General features: G+C 47.0%; 1 protein-coding gene across 1 annotated transcript in view; it reads left to right on the top strand.

The window, feature by feature from the left end:
- LOC147662684 (ATP-dependent chromatin remodeler CHD2-like) overlaps positions 1-17,241 on the top strand; it is a gene marked incomplete at its 3' end in the record, with an annotated part of 564,171 nt that extends 546,930 nt beyond the window's left edge. Inside the window, exons 15-16 of the mRNA XM_086950980.1 lie at positions 2,021-2,152; positions 17,063-17,241. Of these exons, the coding sequence (XP_086807106.1) occupies positions 2,021-2,152; positions 17,063-17,241 (311 nt within the window). The remainder of the gene's footprint in view (positions 1-2,020; positions 2,153-17,062) is intronic.
- Between the last annotated feature and the right edge of the window lie 1,374 nt (positions 17,242-18,615).

The following is an 18,615-nucleotide window of genomic DNA, read 5'->3' as shown; positions in this document are numbered from 1 at the left end:
GCTCCCAGGACTTTTGTGCCATGCTGAGTTCCTCCTCTCCAAAGCCTGCGCTGATAGTACTACCAAGCATTAGCATTCAAGCTGGATGAGATGCGTACGTTCGTGTTTGCGACGAAATGTGGCTCCTGCGGGCTCTGATGTAGTGCAAGTACTGAATTTCTACTTAAGTCTTGCAGAGGAAGGTCTGGCATATTCATCAATTAACACCTTAGCAATCTCAGTGGCACATGCCTATCTGTAGAGGGCCCCAGTGGGTAAACACCCCTCTGTCTGCAGGCTACTTCGGTGGATTCGGCTCTCCCTTCCCTCGGATCCACACTATGCAGCGCTTTGGGATGTGAATTTAGTCCTCAATCTTTTCTTGTCATGTCAACCGAATCGGTTTTTTATCTCGGAAAGAGCTCTTAGCCAATTTGGCCATGTTACTTTGCCTGGCATCTTGTTGAAGAGTGTCCGATGTTCGGGCTTTGGACATAACAACCCTTTTATTCTCCCCAGATGGGGTAGTTTTCACATGCAGTAGGCGTACTAAGCCTAATACTTGCACAGTTTCTTATCCAGCTTTTTCAGAGTCTCCCAAGCTCTTTGTGGTGCAATGTCAAAAGAGGTATGAGCAAATGACTGATGAGGTGTGACCTCCTGGGGATAAACCACTCCCCAATGCTCTGAGTAAGCCTTATAAGGCGGTTTCTTCCTGAACTAAAGCCCATGGGGCCCATTGGGTGATGCAAGAAGCTGGCATAGAAACCACATCGTTTGAGGCACATTTGACCCAGGTAGCAATCAATTCAAAAGCCTTTTGTTTGTGTGCAGGTCTTGAGGATCTCATGCGTGCTTCAAACTGGTCATCAACGATTACTTTCAAGAGATTCTATTTTAAGCGAGTGGGGAATGTAGCAGTTAGTGGCGAGTAAGCTTTGAACTAGCATAATCCTCACTTCCAGTCCTGATATAGAATGAAAATTTGTCTAGCTTAAGTGAAGATAACTTTCATTTTTATTAAGGACACAGTGGAGAATTATCCCACCCGGTGCTCAACGAAATGCAATCCATACCCGTTCTGGAGTAAGTAGTTTGATTTTGCATGGCTAATTGTGTCAATGGTCTGTACCTGAAATGTTGTACTGTTGATTGTGCCATAATAAAGCTGAGGTATCAGAGGAACGGTTAGCGTGATTTGTGTAAGCAGCAATAGAGGACTATATTGGGACCTGCTTGCAGAGACTCAGGATGGACTTACAAACTTTGTTGTGTCAATGGGGTTCGTGGGAAAAGTAGTTGTTTGATGTTTTAATGGCTGCTGTTTCATGGATTTAAACATTAAAGCGAAGAAGGAAGCATAATCCTCACTTCGGTGTCCTTAATAGAATTAAAACTTAACTTCACTTAAGCTAGACACATTTTCATGATCATTATAAGCTTTTTCAAATATAAACTTTCCTTCACTGTTTCTGTGCGTTAGTTCAGGGAGAGCACTTGCAGTTAATTGTTCATTAAAAGCAAATACATATTAAGTAGCAGTTTTTAAAATGCTAGTCTGCTTTTTCCACCTGTTTTGCATTCGCTTAAAAAACAATTATTCTTGAATGAAGGTCTTTCTCGACTGAATGGCCCTCAAGTAAAAGCAACCAATGCATCTGTATGATCTGCTTTGGGTTGTCGTTAAATACCTCATACTGCATTTAAAATATGTATGGCTCATTTTAATTTTTACAGTTGCTTAAGAATCTTTTACTAGTTTTTCTTTTTTTCAAAACTGATTTTGCTGCCGTCTGCTATATAGTTTTTTATTTAATATTTGGTGTGATCTGTGTATGTCGCTCTCTTTTGGATGTTTAGTAAATACATTAATAGAAATACATGTAAGTAACTTTCCTTAGTTACTCCTGTTCAATTCTCATACATGATATTCATATTTATTTAAGTTAAATGCTTGTCATGGAAGTCTATTTATAGGGAATATATACATCATAATACAGACCGTATTCATTCTTACTAAAAAAAAATGTTCTCTTAATAGGTTAAACGAGAGACAAAGCCTGGAAGTAAAGCAAAGAAATCTCAGGGCCCTGTCCATATTACTGCAGGAAATGACCCGATTCCGATAGGAGAGGAGGAGGATGACGAACTTGACCAGGAAACATTCAGCACTGTAAGTTTGTCAGCTCAGTGATTAAAGTTGTATGGGATGAGATGGAAATTGTGTGTTTTCTTTGCTGCACAGTGCCTGTGTATTATATTACCTTTTGAGTGAGTTGACGTGGTACATAGTCCCTAGTTGCCTAAACTATGAGGCGATCTAAGGAAGAAAAATGTGTTTTATTTCAGGTTGATCAATGAATATGTAAAACATTCATGGGATGTACCTTGTTAGTCGAAAATGCACCTTGTAATTAAAAAAGCCATGCAGTCTTTAATATATGATGCCCTTTTAATGTTGACACATTTTTTGCTATCATTCACAACCATGTAGGTCCATTCCCATATCTGCCTGAGAATGCACAGGCACATGCCTGTGGACATATTGGTTCCCTGAAGAATAACCAACACATTTTTAGTTACACTTCTAAGATTATTATTCCTTTATGATTGCGTTTTCCTAGTAACCAAACTCAAATTTGGAAAAACAAACAGATTATCAGAGGAGCATGTATTGGTAAAATATAAACCACTGAAACTAAAGCTCAATCTCACTATAAAATTATAAAAACATAGAGCACAAAATGTGAAAGCAAGTGTGCCTTAAGAAATATTATGGAAATCTTATGTGCTCAATGTAGAGCGAGGAAAAATGCAATTTTATCAATTACAAGTATCTCCTAAAAACAGAGCATCCACATATATCGGATAGAGACATCTAGCTGCAGATTCCTTAACTTTGAATTCTGCCTAAGCGTCAGACTGGATCCGGACATTTTTCAGCCTCTGTGCGCTGGGGGGCAACGTCAAATGGCTCCTTGATGTTGATTCCAGTCATGTAGTCAGTGGAGCCATATAAGTCCCCTCCAGCACACAGATGTCAGTTTCTTCTTTTCTGGGCTGCAACGCGGATCCGAAGAAGCTCTTCCTCGAGCCATTTTCGGCCTACTTTGACACTTTTTTGTCATTGGGAGCAGGGTGCCCTTTTTAGGTCGTGTTATTTATAACTCGATCCTATGACTACTGAACCAATTTCTCTTAAACCTGTCTGATTTTGTGCAATGCATGTTGTGCACTCGAGCATGAAGCTTCCCCAGGCGCGCGCTTGGCCTCGCACACCACTATCAAAAGCTTCTGCTCTCCCTCACTCCCTTTCCTCCCTCCCACTCGCTGGCCACGTCAAACGCGAGAGCTTTTGTAAAAGGGGCTTGCTTCCGACAGTGCATGAGGTGCGCGACTCGCTGGCATTTGTCTTCAAAAGCTTGAAAGCTTGAAGGCAATCTGCTTCCCCGCCCCCCTGGTGTTTCTGGCTTTTCTTGCTCGCTAATGCGTTTTTTCCCCTCCAACCCTTCCTTTGATGTCGGCCGCGCGTGGCCTCTGCCTGTCGCCTCTCCGTCCTTCACAGCCCCTCTCTGTCGTGGAGTCTCAAATTTGGGGACTACAGCTTCAAAACAAGCCTGTTCATGTTGACACTTGCAATTAGAATCCTTTCTTTCTTTCCTATCATCCATTCTTTCCTTCTTTTCTTTCCTTCCTTTCCTTCCTTCTTTTCCTTCTTTCCTTTCCATCCTTTCTTGCCTTCCTTTTCTTTCTTCCATTCCTTCCTTCCTTTCCTCCCTCCCTTTCATTCCTTTCTTTCTTTCCTTCCTCCCTTCTTCCTTCTTTCTTTCATGCTTTCTTTCTTTCTCCCCTTCCACATTATCACTCAGCACCACCACAGCATCACTCAACACCACCACAGCATCACTCCGCACCAACCCAGCATCACTCAGCACTACCAAAGCACCACACAGCACCACCACAGCACCACACAGCACCACCACAGCATCGCTCAGCACCACTACAGCATCACTCAGCACCACCACAGCATCACTCAGCACCACCACAGCATCACTCAGTACCACCACAGCATCACTCAGCACCACCACAGCACCACTCAGCACGACCACAGCACGACTCCGCGCCACTCCAGCATCACTCAGCACCACTCAGCGCTAATCCATCATCACTCAGCACCACCACAACACCACTCAGCACCACCACAACACCACTCAGCACCACCACAACACCACTCAGCACCACCACAACATCACTCAGCACCACCACAACATCACTCAGCACCACCACAGCACCACTCAGCACCACCACATTATCACTCAGCACCACCACATTATCACTCAGCACAACCCCAGGTTATAGGTGTCACATTTGCGAAAGTTCTAACTATTGGCATTGTAAATGACAAAGCTATTAATTTAGCTATTTTCAAAACCAACACATAAATAGAAAAATTGTCATTTACCAGACTAATAACTCAAACATTCCTAATGTGAGACCTATTGCATTGCAAATGCTTGTTCTTCATGTTGTCAGGCTTTATGCCTTGAGAGTCCTGTAGTCAGCATAGGTCGGTTACAGATCCACTTATGGTTTGTAGGTGGTGTATGGGCGAACACCACGACACAGAGGATTGCGGCTCCTGTTAAATGCTGAAGCCGAAGGCGCTGAAAGAGCGCCGGATGAAGTTGCTGGCGACGCATATGTTGTGATCTTCGGAGACTTCCTGGTTTTGGTCCTTATCGCCCTAGAAAGAGGTCAGTTCACGGTTCGATCTAGAAGTCGCAGCATTGCCCGGTTTCATCAGTGCGTGGAGACTCCATTTCCCTGGGCTTCTCCCACTCACACTGTTGAGGCGGCCTTACGCGACTCCGCACCTCGTCTTCCCGTCTTTCCGGGAGCCAGGGCGTCATTAGCTCAGATGAGGGAGGATTATAACCAAGTGACGATTGGGCCATCGGAGTCACTGGGTAGGTGCCGATCGGCGCCGCTTCGGTTCAGGTATACTGTCCTTTGTAATCTCCACCTATGGCGCCTGTTTTTGATCAGCCGACTCCGACACTGATGTCGGCAGCACCGGTTGAAGTTGTCTCCCCTCCTACTACTGACGTTGAGGCGTAGCCTTCTCAACATTGTACGGTGTTGAATGCCGAGCGGACAGTACAGGCTGAGGGGAATGTGCTGTTGTTGGTTCCATCTCAGGAGGAGACTTGTGAAAGTTACCTTGTGTCTGCTGAGATAGGGCTTTTTCAGCCTAATTCTAATGCTATTTCAACTCAGGTGGAGGAGAGCTGAATATCTGCGCTTGGAGAGGCTAGTGGGCTGAAATCTTAATCAGCTTTGGGGTTACTTTCTCCCCCTATTCTCGCTACTGCGGCTAGTTCCTCCTTTGCAGATATTCTGAGGAGAGTGGCTACAGTTTTGGATTGTCACTACCTACCGTACAGAGGTCTACCTACCCTCTGATTGAGATCCTTTACCAAGACGGGGGTAAGGGCATTTTCTTCCATACAGTGAGGCCTTGTTTGATATTTGTTTAGGGACTTGGGCCAAGCCTAAGTAAGGGGTCTCAGTGTATCAGGATATCGCTCGCAGACATTTGCCTGCACCTGAGAACCCAGTTTGCCTCCATAGACATCCTTCCACTCTTAGCCTAGTGGTTCAGACTGCAACATCTTCACATGATGTGGATTCTGTGCCTAAGACACCAGTGAGTAAAGATTCTACGAGTCAAGATGCATGTGGCAAACACATCTTTGCTTCTCCAGTTCTGCCTTGAGATCCACCAAGACATTCTGTGTGCTAGTGCGTTTTCCCATGCTTTGTGAGATTCTTTGCAGAATATGTTACAATCTCTTCCAGATAACCTCCATTCTGAGGTTGGTGGCTGTATAAGAGTTGGTCAACATGCAGCTAACCTTTCAAGTACGTGTGGAATGGACACTGCATATTTGGTAGGTCCAGCCATGGCATCAACAGTGGCTTTACGTCATCATGATTGGTTGGCAGCTTCAGGTTTGTCGAAGGCTGTACAGTCGACTTAGGTCGACATGCCATTTGATGGTGCCCATCTCTTTGGTGCTCAGGCGATGCGACATTAAGACGCCCCCATGATAGGTGAAGGAATGCAGAGTGGTAATTCCGCATTCTTTGTTCATATGCTATTTGGCCTATACTTGGATTGCATAGGTGATGCTAGCTCTTTCTTTATCAGGGGTTAAGTCTTATTAGGGTGTTGCCTTGTCCACTTTTGGTGCACCAGATGGTGTTCCTGCCAGGAGCAGATTTTTTGTTTTAATACCATTTTTATTGGTGTCTAAAAGAGGGTTGTATCCCTTTTTTTTTCTTTCACCTCCAAGGAGGAGCTTTTTGCTCAAGAGGTTTCTTGAAAGAGAAGCGTCTTCCGGTTGGGAAGCTTATCTGTAAACATGCTTCTTTGGAGCAGTTTAATATGCCGAATTTGCAATTCCAATAGGCTTCTGTCTTTTAGTATTTCTTATAGAGACATATTGTTATGCAAGTTATGAGATCTAGTACATTGAGTGCTTCTCTTTGTTAAAGCATTGTGCTGGTAAGCTTTCGAATACTCACACTTGTGGTTTCCTCCTTTATTGGAGGATATATCTAATTCATGTTTTCTGTTTTGGAACATGGTGGTTGTGTGAACTCTGTGTCTAAAGTTATCTAAGAAGCAGTTTCTGAAAAGACTTTACCTTCAGGATGTTTTCGATCTCATCTTACATGGTAGGATACTTTTAAGCTTTCTTAAAAGAGATGTAATCTGTCTCCTTGAGGACATTTGCTTCTCTAGTATGTGTCTATATATATATATATATATATATATATATATATATATATATATATATATATATATATATATATATATCGGAATTAGCATTCCAAAAATCCATTGAAATTGCTCCTATATAGTTAGTTGTACTAACTATATTTCGCGCACCCGCAATCCACTGCTGATGATGTCACATATTACATCATTCATGACATGGTCAGTGACATCACTGATGACATCTTTTCATTGGGGGGACACGATCAATAACAAAAAACTTCAACAGATTACGATTGCTTTTATGATGTTCTTCGAAGTGTCTGGCAATCGGCGCCAGTTGATATTGCTTCTACCCTGCCCCCTTTTTGAGTTCTACACGTTTGTTTTTCTGCTTTCCTGTGCCTCAGTCTACGCTGGCACAAGATGGCTGCCAACAATTTCTGTTTTGGAATGTTCACAGACAGTAGCAGCCAATCAGCATGCAGCTTGTACTCGGGAAGGTACAGAGTACAGTAAGCTTACGTGCACTCACGGTGTCCCACATATAGATATATAATTTGGGAAAATTTAATTTTCTCAACAACTACTGGAGGGATTTTCACCAAATATGAAAAAGGCACCTCTGCATACCAGTCCCTACCATTTGCCAAATCTGGTGTAATTCCGTTCAGCTGTTCGAGCTGTAGCCTTGTCAGAATGTCCCTATGGAAATTAACATGGGGAAAACACGTTTTGGGACCCCCTTTTTTCTCGGCCCCCGCTTGACGAATCCCCCAAAACTTTCAGGGAACGAGCGGAGCGCAGCGAGGCAAGTTTAAGGAAAATTACAGGCAGATCCCTCAATCGGCGCCAAAGTTATTCCCAATAGAATGTTCAGAATTTCCTATGGTAACTAGGTCCTAACTATATATACTACTGGCTATCGCCAGTAGGTTATATATATATATATATATATCAGGTATTCCGCTTTCGTGTGCGCTGCACCAAATCACGCCAGCCAACAATGAAACTCGGACACGGACCAAATGGGCTCTTGCTTTTCTTTTATTGCAGAGTTGCTGTCAAAGACGTTTCGGCTCAACGGAGCCTTGTTCACATGACATGATATATATATATATATATCACGCTCCTTATTGCATCAAATAGACGGGGCACTAACAGACGGGTGCCGCTTACGGTGATGCTCCGTTAACTTATAACGCTCCAAATTCCTCCCAGTCATGCAAGAAAAGGCAGCACTCGCGGGGTTAGTTATAGCAGCAGCAGCTTTATTTTACAGACGCGTTTCGGTGAATTACCTTCGTCAGTGTATTTATAGTAATAGTATCTCCAAACGCCATTTATTCAAATCAACAGGCTTAGGAAATGTAAGACAGACTAGCGCCCAAGTGTCAGTCAAGGACACGCGCCATCTTGGAATGGTTGATTATCTAGTTTTGATTTGAACATCAAGATTAACGCAATGGCTGCCGATACACGGCTTGATTTTGGAAATATGGACATTTGTTAGCAGCCGATGTTTAGGCTGCTTATGCCGATCCACGGCAAGATCGTTTAACGTTGGGTACATGCCAATTTAAGAGTCTATTTTTGCAAGGATATTGTTTTGCATTGTGTGTCTCTTAAACTCGCTTTGTTTACTTTCACTGTCAACAAGAGCAGGCATGCTTCGTTTGTCTGAGAACCGTGAGTGCGACGAGACCTCGAGGGACCGACGATCGCCAAGACTGCACGACATCTTTACAACAAGCCCACCGTGTCCTCCACGAGTGAGTGCTTTGGGGTCCGAGAAGCCCCGACCCTGCGCAGCTCCAGCACCCAAGGTCAGCCTCCCTGCATCTCCACGATCTGCGTGGGGCCCTTCTGCTGTTTGCTGTGCACCGCGTTGTTTGGCTACTAGCCGGCTGGCTTGTGGCCTTCTGAACGACGCCCGACGACATCACTGCTGCTGGTCTGGTTGCTCCAGACTGGCCCTTGCTTCCTTCTTGAAGAGAGGCACCCCGGACCCTCCTGGTCCACTCCAGACGCCATTTTAGGTCCACCGCGTGGGCTTGAATTTGCCAAGGCTTTGTTGCCCCATCCTGGGTCCAGCGACGCCGACAGCTTCTATCTTCGTGGGACAGCTCGATCCTCCTTCCTGGTCGCCGACAACGCCTCCTGGTCCGTGAGATCTCCGAGCCCAGCGTCACCCACACGCCTTGTCGAGGTGGCGACCATCTGGTGCCCTCCTGGTGCCCACTGACTACTGGCTAGTAGTCTCGAACTTGGTCCCCTCTGCTTTCAGGTGTCATCTTCCATCGATCCAGGCTTGGATCCACCGAACTTTCTTCACTGGTCGCCTGCCAGCAACTTCTTTCTTCCAGGCTCCTGGTCCGTCAACGAGGATTCCCGACGTCTTTTGAGTCCTATGCAGCTGCAGCCCCTGGGCTAGGTAACTTCGGCATTTCGGTGCCCCAGCATAGCCTCACTATCCAAGGGTCAGAATCTACTTTCGTTTTCCTCCTACCAGGTCGGGTTCGCCCGAGAACACTAACTTTGCAATTCCTAGCTACCATAGACTTTGTCCCGCATCTCGCGTGAGAGTGCACACACTGCACCCGAGTCCCCTGGGTCTCCTAGAAGTAATCTAACGATTCTATAGTCAAGTCCTAGCGATTCCAAAGCCTATTAGTACTGTACTTACCTGCTAGTAATTTCGCATTCCACTTTTCAAGTATATGGTTTTCCGTGCCCCTTGGGCATTTGTATATACTGTGCTAACTTAAGTATTTTTGTAAGAGTTTTGGTTTGTGCTAAGTACCCTGTCCTCATAAAGAGTACAGGGCTGTTGTGATTCTTAATAAATAACTGTTTATTTTCATAACACTTGTGTGGTGTCCTTTCACTTGGTGTTCAAGGGGTATATGTGGTATAACAGCTGGCTTAACACGCCCTCTCGAGTCTTTAGCCTTAGACTGCTCGTATCCACGCTACTAGGATAGCTGGTCTATAAGGTTGACTTACAACCAATCATCAATAAGGGTTGCTGGACTGATACATAGTGTTCACTAGAATAGTGACCACTGCATATCAGGCCACCTTCTCACAGGGACAACGGCGAGGCCAGTCCACACGTCCCTCCACAGCACCCGCCTCAAAACCTTCCTAGTCCGAGTTTTCAGGCCCATGTGACGCCTGTGGGAGGCAGGGTTCGCCATCACCTCTCCCACTGGCGCACTATCACATCGGACAGGTGGGTGCTGCAGATCGTCCGAAGGGGCTACTCCCTCCCCTTCGAGGCGACCCTTCCATCCATGCCACCGCAATGCCACCGCGTGTCGGGGGATCACTTGCAACTTCTGCAAGAGGAAGTCACTGCCCTCTTGGCCTAGGGGGCCATCGAGCGCGTTCCTGGGCCAGAAGTAGGGTGTGGATGTTACTCCCACTACTTTCTGGTACCCAAGAAGGGCAAAGGGGGCCTACGCCCTATCTTGGACCTGCGGAACGTCAACGGCTTCCTCCGGAAGGAGAAGTTCAAGATGCTGACTTTGGCTCAGGTCCTAGTTGCCCTGGACCCGGAAGACTGGCTGGTAGCGTTGGACTTGCAGGACGCCTATTTCCACATCCCCGTCCTGCCGGCCCACCGGCGTTACCTGCGGTTCACGGTAGGCCAAGAGCACTTTCAGTTTACTGTGCTCCCCTTCGGCCTTACAAACGCCCACGGGTGTTCACGAAGGTGATGGCGGTGGTCGCAGCTCATCTGCGCAGGTTAGGGGTGTCAGTCTTCCCCTGGTCGTCAGCCACCTCCAGACTACGGCCGACCTCCTGCATTTGTTGGGGTTCTCCATCAATGTGCCGAAGTCGCACCTGTGTCCCTCTCAGAAGCTCCTCTTCATCGGAGGGGTTCTCGACTAGGCGCAGTTTCGGGTATACCCTCCCGAACAGCGGGTTCGGGATATACAGGCTCTGATTCCCATCTTTCAGCCGGTATCCTGAGTCCCGGTCAGTTTGACGCTGCGGCTTCTGGGGCTGATGGCCTCCTGCATCTTTCTGGTGCATCACGCCAGGTGGCTGATGCGGGCTCTGCAGTGGGACCTGAAGTTTCAGTGGGCCCAGCATCAGGGCAACCTGTCCGATCATGTCTTGATCTCGGAGGGGACTGCGAGACAACTGCAGTGGTGGCTCACGGGCCGCGACTGGGTCAGTGGCAGATCCCTCTCCCTACCCCTCTCGGAGCACGTGGTTGTGACGGACGCGTCCTTCCAGGGCTAGGGAGGCCACATGGGAGAGGCGGAGATCAGAGGCCCCTGGTCTCCGGCGGAGTCCCGGCTCCATATCAGCCTTTTGGAGCTGTGGGCGATTCGTCTAGCACTGAAGGCATTACTCTCGTCTGTCCGAGGGAGTGTAGTGCAGGTGTTCACGGACAACACCACCGCCATGTGGTACTGCAACAAACAGGGCGGGGCGGGGTGAGGTCGTGGAACCTTTGCCAGGAGGCTCTGCGCCTCTGGCAATGGCTGGAACATCAGGGTGTGGCTCTAATGGTTCAACACCTGGCAGGTTCTCTGAACGCCAGGGCGGACGAACTCAGACGCCGGTGCATGATGGATCACGAATGGCGTCTGAACTCGGACGTGGCGCAAGGTCTCTTTCTGCAGGGGGAGAGCCTTGGTTAGATCTATTCGCCACCGAAGAGAACGCGCAATGTCATCAGTTCTGCGCGTTGGAATTTCCAAGGCGGCACTCGCTCGGAGACGCTTTTCGTCGCGAGTGGAGTTGCGGTCTGTTGTACGCCTTTCCACCTATACCACTTCTGCCCAGAGTGCTGAAGAAGATCAAGCGCGACCGGGCACAAGTCATCCTTGTGGCTACGGACTGGGCACGAAGGTACTGGTATCCCGAGCTACTCAGTATGTCAGTCGATCCTCCGGTTCGCCTGCCTCTTCAGGAGGACCTTCTGTCGCAGCAGCAGGGGACGGTCCTCCACCCAAACCTGTCCCGTCTCCACCTCCATGCTTGGAGATTGAGCGGCGACAGTTGAGGCCATTTGACTTGCCTCCTGAAGTCTATAACATCATTCTGGCAGCCAGGCGTCCCTCCACAAAGTCGGTATACGCCTGCAGGTGGAACAGATTTGTGGCATGGTGCACAGCAAAGGCTGTGGATCCCCTTAATGCCCTTCTTTCTGAGGTTCTCCTCTTCCTTCTTTCTCTTGCCCAGAAGAGCTCTGCTCTGGGCACTATCAAGGGCTATCTTTCAGCTCTTTCAACCTTTCTGAGGCTGCCTGATCAACCTTCTTTGTTCAAGTCCCCTATCGTTAATCGATTCCTGAAGGGCATCACACACACGTTCCCTCCTGTTCCCTTCGTGATGCCTCTGTGGGACTTGAACCTTGTTCTTGCATTTCTGATGTGCGCTCCCTTTGAGCCACTTCACAACTGTCCTCTTCGCCTTCTCTCCTTTAAGACTGCCTTCCTGGTAGCCATCACCTCTGCCAGGAGAGTGAGTGAGCTCCAGGCTCTATCTTGTAAGCCTCCTTTCCTTTCAGTCCATCCGGACAAGGTTGTGTTACGGACAAGGCTCTCCTTCCTACCCAAGGTAGTCACGGCCTTCCACATTGGGCAATCTATCACCTTGCCCACCTTCTTTCCGCCTCCGCATCCCTCGAGAGAGGAAGAGAGGCTCCACCGCCTGGACCCAAAACGTGCACTCTCATTTTATTTGAATCGCACACAACAGTTCCGAGTGGGTGACCAACTCTTTGTTGGGTACGTGGGCGCTAAGAAAGGGAAAGCGGTGCACAAGCGGTCCATCTCGCAGTGGATCATCTTGTGCATCCAGGCGTGTTACTCCTTGGCTAAGAAGGAACCCCCTGTGGGGCTGAGGGCTCATTCCACTCGAGCCACAGCAACTACAACTGCCTTGGGCCGAGGTGTGCCCTTGCAGGACATTTGCCAGGCGGCGACGTGGCCCTCGCTGCACACGTTCGCACGACATTGTTGCCTGGACTGTCAAGTCTGGAGGGATGGCTACTTTGGCCGTTCCGTCCTCCAGGACTTTCTGGTGTGATTATTGGTTCGCAGACCCACCAACACAGGGTTGGTATTGCTGGGGTATCTATTCTAAGGTAAGGAATCTATCACTAACGTGTCTCTTTCAGATGCACAAGTTACTACTTGTGTAACGATATATCTGTAAGAGACATTAGTTAGTGATAGATTCCTTACCGACCCACCCATCCTCCCCGTTCTGCGAACCGATATCTAGGGTTAAGGTCATCCCCTTCAGGGCCTTAGTTTCATGGCACCAGTGTTGGTTTTTGGCATAGCTCTGCGTTTCTGGCGAAGAAAAGCTGTGTCTAAGAACTGACGTCAGCACGCGGAGGCGGCGTCTGAGTACTCCGACGACGTCATCACGGCGCCCACGACGCCGACGACTGACGCGGAGCCGCAGACGACGCCTACCGACGCGCAAGGGTACTGCTACGCAACAGTTTCCGGATCCAGTCTGACGCCTGGGGATATTCTAAAGTAAGGAATCTATCACTAACTAATGTCTCTTACAGATATATTGTTACACAAGTAGTAACTTGTGCGACGCCGCCCCCGCGTGCTGACGTCAGTTCTTTCTTTTTCCACGCCTGCCTAGTGCAGATCCATAGAGAGCTATCCCTTGGGCGTTTTTTTGGGCTAATCTTTTTGGAACTTTTGTCGGCATACTTTTCCAGTCTTGCCCTCCTGGTGTTCAAAGGATGTTCCAACGTTGGAATGGTTTCAAGCCTTGCGGGTCCTGCCACAAGATGATGTCGGTGACGGACCCGAACTTTGTGTGCTTGTGGTGTCTGGAGCGCGACCACACCCAAAGCCATGCACCCGAAGACTTTGCGGGAGCGTTCCCGAAAGTTATTGGAGGCCCGGCAGTCATTTCTGTGTCGTTCCTGGTCTCGTTGAAAAGGAAGGTGTCAAGACCGTTCGCAGAGCCCTCACTCCTCGTCGCACTCTAAGTTGTTAAAGTCTTCGGCTAAGTCATACCACAAGAAGAAGGCGAAGAAGCACAAACACTCTTCACCTTCTCCCCGTCTGTCGGCTGGCGCAACGCCGGGCTCAGAGCGTCGTCACTCAAAGGCTCCGTCTCCAGTGTGTATTTCAGCCTGAGCATCCCCTGCCCAACATAAGCAATTATACAAGGCCTTACACTTCATCTTTGGGCAGCCCGACTGCGCAGGCGTGCCTTCGGGCCCCGCAGAGCGTGTAGGTGGTCCTGGGCCTTTGATGCCTGCGGCTCCAGCGCTTGATGGCCCCCGTTGATCCAGGCCTGGATGCAGTTCGCCGCTGGTCGATCTTACGCGACCTTCCCTGGCACCAATCCAGACGACGTCGCCCCGGGCATCAACCGTGCCCCCTGCCGGCGCTGTTCCCCCTTCCTCGTCCCTGAGTTGGACCCAGACTGATGTCGGAACCGACATCAGAGGGTACTTTTGTTCCCCTGTTCATCCCTGGTGTTTCCTAACCAGCAGAGGGTGGTGATGAGAACTGGGATGGGTCGCTGGACCCTTGAACTGACCAGCTAGAAGAACCGGACTGTCAAGAGGACCTGGGTGATGCCAGTGGCCTGGACACTTCTCCAGACACTGGTTTGCTTTTCCCCCCTACCCTGGCTAGGGAGGAGGGGGCGTCCTATGCTTTGGTGGTGAGAAGGGCAGCCAAGGTCTTGGACCTTGAACTCCCTTTGGTGGCAGTCAGGATTAACCTCCTGACAAAGGTGCTTTAGCCTGCGCCTTCCTCTTTCAAACCCCTATTGCCATTCAATGAGGCCCTCACTGATGTCTCCTGGGCACTGGGTGAAAGCCCAGCACAGGGCTCCTGTGGAGAGGACAATTGCCTTCCCTCACAGCCCTGCCACGGGCGACCCAGTGTTCTTGACTCAACACCCTTCGCCTGAGAGCTTGGTGGTACAAGCCTCTTCTTCTATAGGCACATTCTCTTCTGCCCCTCCAGATAGGGAATCCAAGAAGCTGGACCATCTTGGGAAGTGTATGTTCTCTTCTTCACAATTGGCATTGCGGTCGGTGAGTACCACGTGCCTCTTGGGCCACTACTCCCATACCAACTGGGATACGGTCGTGCAGATGCTGCCTCATGTAGTAACCCAATAGGACACACCTGGACCCTGCACTCCCAAGAGGAGGCAAATGCACTACTGTACCTTTAAACAACAAGTTAAACAGCACTTCCAAAAGACGAGGTGATAAAACAAAACACAGCACTTTCTTAAGGCGAGGCAAGAAGACATTGCATTTAAAGTGACAAACACATGTTTATTAATTCAATGTTTTAGAAAGGAAGGCAAAAATATATCAAATGAATCAAGTGCAAAACCAGAATAAAATGCAGTATATATATACATGTGGCAAAGAGCAAAGAAACTTAGAAAATATGTACATAAAGCAAAGAACACCTCACCGATCGATCATACAACATCCTTGCCAACTTATGCTGGAGAAACCGTTCGACAGCCCAGGAAGGAGTTCGATCTGACCCATGTTCCGTCACTTCCACAACAATACATCTATTCTGTGATTGTTTTTTGGTGTTGCTAGATCAGCCTTGTTTGTTTGAGTCTCCAGTTGTTAGGGTTTTTTTTTAAATGTTTTACAAAATTAGTTTACTTCCATTCCCTTTGTCATGCCGCAGTGGGACCTTAACTTGTTCCTTATGTTAAGTTGTGCACTCCATTCGAGTCGCTTCACAGCTTCTCTATACAGCTTCTTACACTCAAGATGGTGTTCCTTGTCACCATTACATCTGTGTAGCGAATAAGTGAGCTTCAAACTCTGTGTCAACCCGCCTTACACCACATTCTTCCCGGACAAACTGGTTCTTCAGACTTGAGCATTCTTTTTACCAACAGTTGTGATACTGTTCCACATCGATCAAACCATCACCCTGCCAGCGTTCAAGTAGGAGAGACTCTATTGCTCAGACCCTAAGAGAGGGCTTAGTTTCTACGTAGTTCATACCAAAGAAAACTGTGTGAAGTGAAGAAAGACAAGTCGGTGCAGAAGAGGACCATCACCCACTGAATCATGATCTGCATTAATATCTGCTATGCATTAACGACAAAGGGGCCTCCAGAAAAACTGCTTGCTCATTCTACCAGTTCCTAAGCTGCTACCACTGTGTTAATATGCTGAGCCCCGTCCTAGATATAGGCCAAATGTCTGACAGTGGCAACCAATATCAGAAAAAACCTGACTTCAGAACACAGAGGGACTATGTATGGGCACTGACGTCACATCCTCGGTGGCACAGATCTAATGTGGAGCTCCACGACTCCACCTGCTGCCGCATGAGGATACCTGGTACCTGGAGGTGGTCGCTAGGTCTGTATCTGAGGTTAGCTAGAGTATCCACCAGAAAGCGCATAACCAAAGTTAAGTAACCTGCTTATTTTGTGTGATATCAACATTTGGTAGGGCAATCCACACAAATATGTATTCACATCCGTCCCCTTCTTAAACTTCCCTCCACCGGATGAGTAACATCTCTGCTTATTCTGAACGGAGCATGCGAATCTAGAAGAGTCTTCACACTGCAAGATAAACCAGTTTCTCTCCCGTAGTTAATGCTTTACACCTTAAATATCTTCAAAATGTACATGAAAAGCCCCCCCGTTCGCGAATGAAGGAGGGTAGTAGAGAGCAAATATGGAAAAAGAAGATTCTAAAATGGTGGTCACTTATTAGGGATTTGTGGATATCGTACTCCTTCTACGCCTCTGCCCACATCCACGAAAGGGTGAAGAAAAGTTTTATACCAAAGCGATCCTGAATCCAATCACTAGATGACAGAATTATGTACTGCATATAAATCTAGAAGACTACTGGTTTCTTGTTCGGGAATCTGCGCTTGTGTTTTGGAATACTTAATAGGCAAAAACTGTCCATTGAGCGATTCTAAAAGTTATACATCAAGAACAGTATTCATTATTGATTAATATTGGTGTACAGACTCTGGTTCTTTTTTTTGTTTACGTGCCACTTTTTTTTTTTACTGTGCCTATACTAATGATGTTGTAAGCATGCCACAGTGACGTTTTGCTTTAAGATAGTTTACACGTTTGTGAAAACATTTGTGTTGTCTTTTATTTCCTGTGGTATAGGACCAACGTCCTAAAGTAATGCTAACAGCCTTATTTGTTCAGTAGCTTATACAACTGAAAGTAAATTGATGTGGTTTAGTAAATATGTTGAATCTGTTTTAGTTGGCTCTGTTTCCCGTTGCAATCAAATTTCCATAATTCTTTTGTTAAACCCTGTAGTGCAAAGAGAAAATGAGACCGGTTAAAAGAGCACTGAAACAGCTGGATAAGCCAGACAAAGGAATGACAGTGCAGGATCAGCTGGAGCACACACGTACTTGCTTGTTAAAAATTGGAGACCGCATTTCTGAATGTCTTAAAGCCTATTCTGATCAAGAGCATATTAAAATATGGAGAAGGTATGCAGTACTTAAAGTATTGAAGTTTGTCAGCTCTTCCATCGTGAACTGCTCTGTGTTTTCTCAGTCACACTCGCCTAAATTATCATTAAAATGATGTATTGCTGACTAAATATGAATATTTATCCTGCTGTTCATGTTGTGAGCTCTGTAAGGCCAGAAACGTCTCTTGCTTTAACCCCCAATTCGCTTTTAGTAGCCATTTTCTTTTGTAGAGGAAATAGCAAATGTGTTATGCTGTTAAAAGACGTAGTAACTGTGGCCAAAATGTCTATGGAAATTGGTAGACTATTTCATACATTAGAAAATTTTGGTTGGCTCATACCTTTCCAATGCTAAGTTTGTTATAATTTAATTCTGATATTTTTATGTTCATAGTTTATTATGTCCTCACGACACCAGACCTTGGTTTTCTTTTGCATGTGGCCTGAGGGTATCTGACGAATGTTTCATTTTAATCAGCAGTGCTTTTTTTGTCTTGCTATAGATTATTTTTATGAGAAGTGTGGCTCACTGGTTAGAGCGGCAGTCCCTTGTGCAGAGGTCTGGCCCGGGACCAGGGTTCAATTCCCGCCTCGGCTGATGTCGGTGGTTCTTGGGCTCATAATTCCTCGGACCTGATTTCCCGCCTCGGTGCCTACTCTGAACATGAGTCCCACGCTGCAACTCTGGGCAATAGCTTGCTTAGTCTCCACAACAGCCCCCAACAGCGCTGGGGATGCTTGGTTGCACCCCGGGAATGCCCAGGAGTGAACATTTCACTGGGAAAAGCCAGGATGGGTTCCCTAGCGGTATGAGTACAGCGCCAGGATACACTGGTTTCCGGGGTAATAGAGCGCTTTACAAATACATTTACATTTACATATTACTTATGGTACACCCGGAGAGAGCTGAGAAAAAGTGTATACTGGCCAAAAAAAGCTCTAATAAGGAAAAACACTACTGCTGAACCGATTCTACATACATTGTAAATGATATATGTAATACTCACTTATTGTATCATTGATTATTTAAAAACAAAAATCAAACTCATCAATGCTTGTTCAGAACAGTTCCATCTTTAAAACAACTCCTTGAGCATATCCACTATAATTCAGAGGTTTTTATAGGATTGATGCCAATAAGTCGTTTTCAAAAGGGTTTATTTATTTGGCCAAATAAGTCCGTTTCCAGGCCTCATCAGCACAATCACAAGGACCTGAAAATTAAAAATTTGCATACCATTGCATCCTGATGTAATCATGTTTCATCAATGAATAATTACTCACAAGATATTAGCAACACAACCTATGTGTGATGGTACCAACAAGGCCTCTGTGTGATGGTACTTTGTAATGTTACAACACAGAGTCACTGCGACACCTGGAAATCTCA

The sequence above is a fragment of the Lissotriton vulgaris genome, unplaced genomic scaffold, assembly GCF_964263255.1.
Source record: "Lissotriton vulgaris unplaced genomic scaffold, aLisVul1.2 SCAFFOLD_1424, whole genome shotgun sequence".
In the NCBI taxonomy this organism is placed as follows: Eukaryota; Metazoa; Chordata; class Amphibia; order Caudata; family Salamandridae; genus Lissotriton; species Lissotriton vulgaris.
The sequence above is the reverse complement of the archived record's forward strand: the minus strand, read 5'-3'. Positions and strand labels throughout refer to the sequence as shown.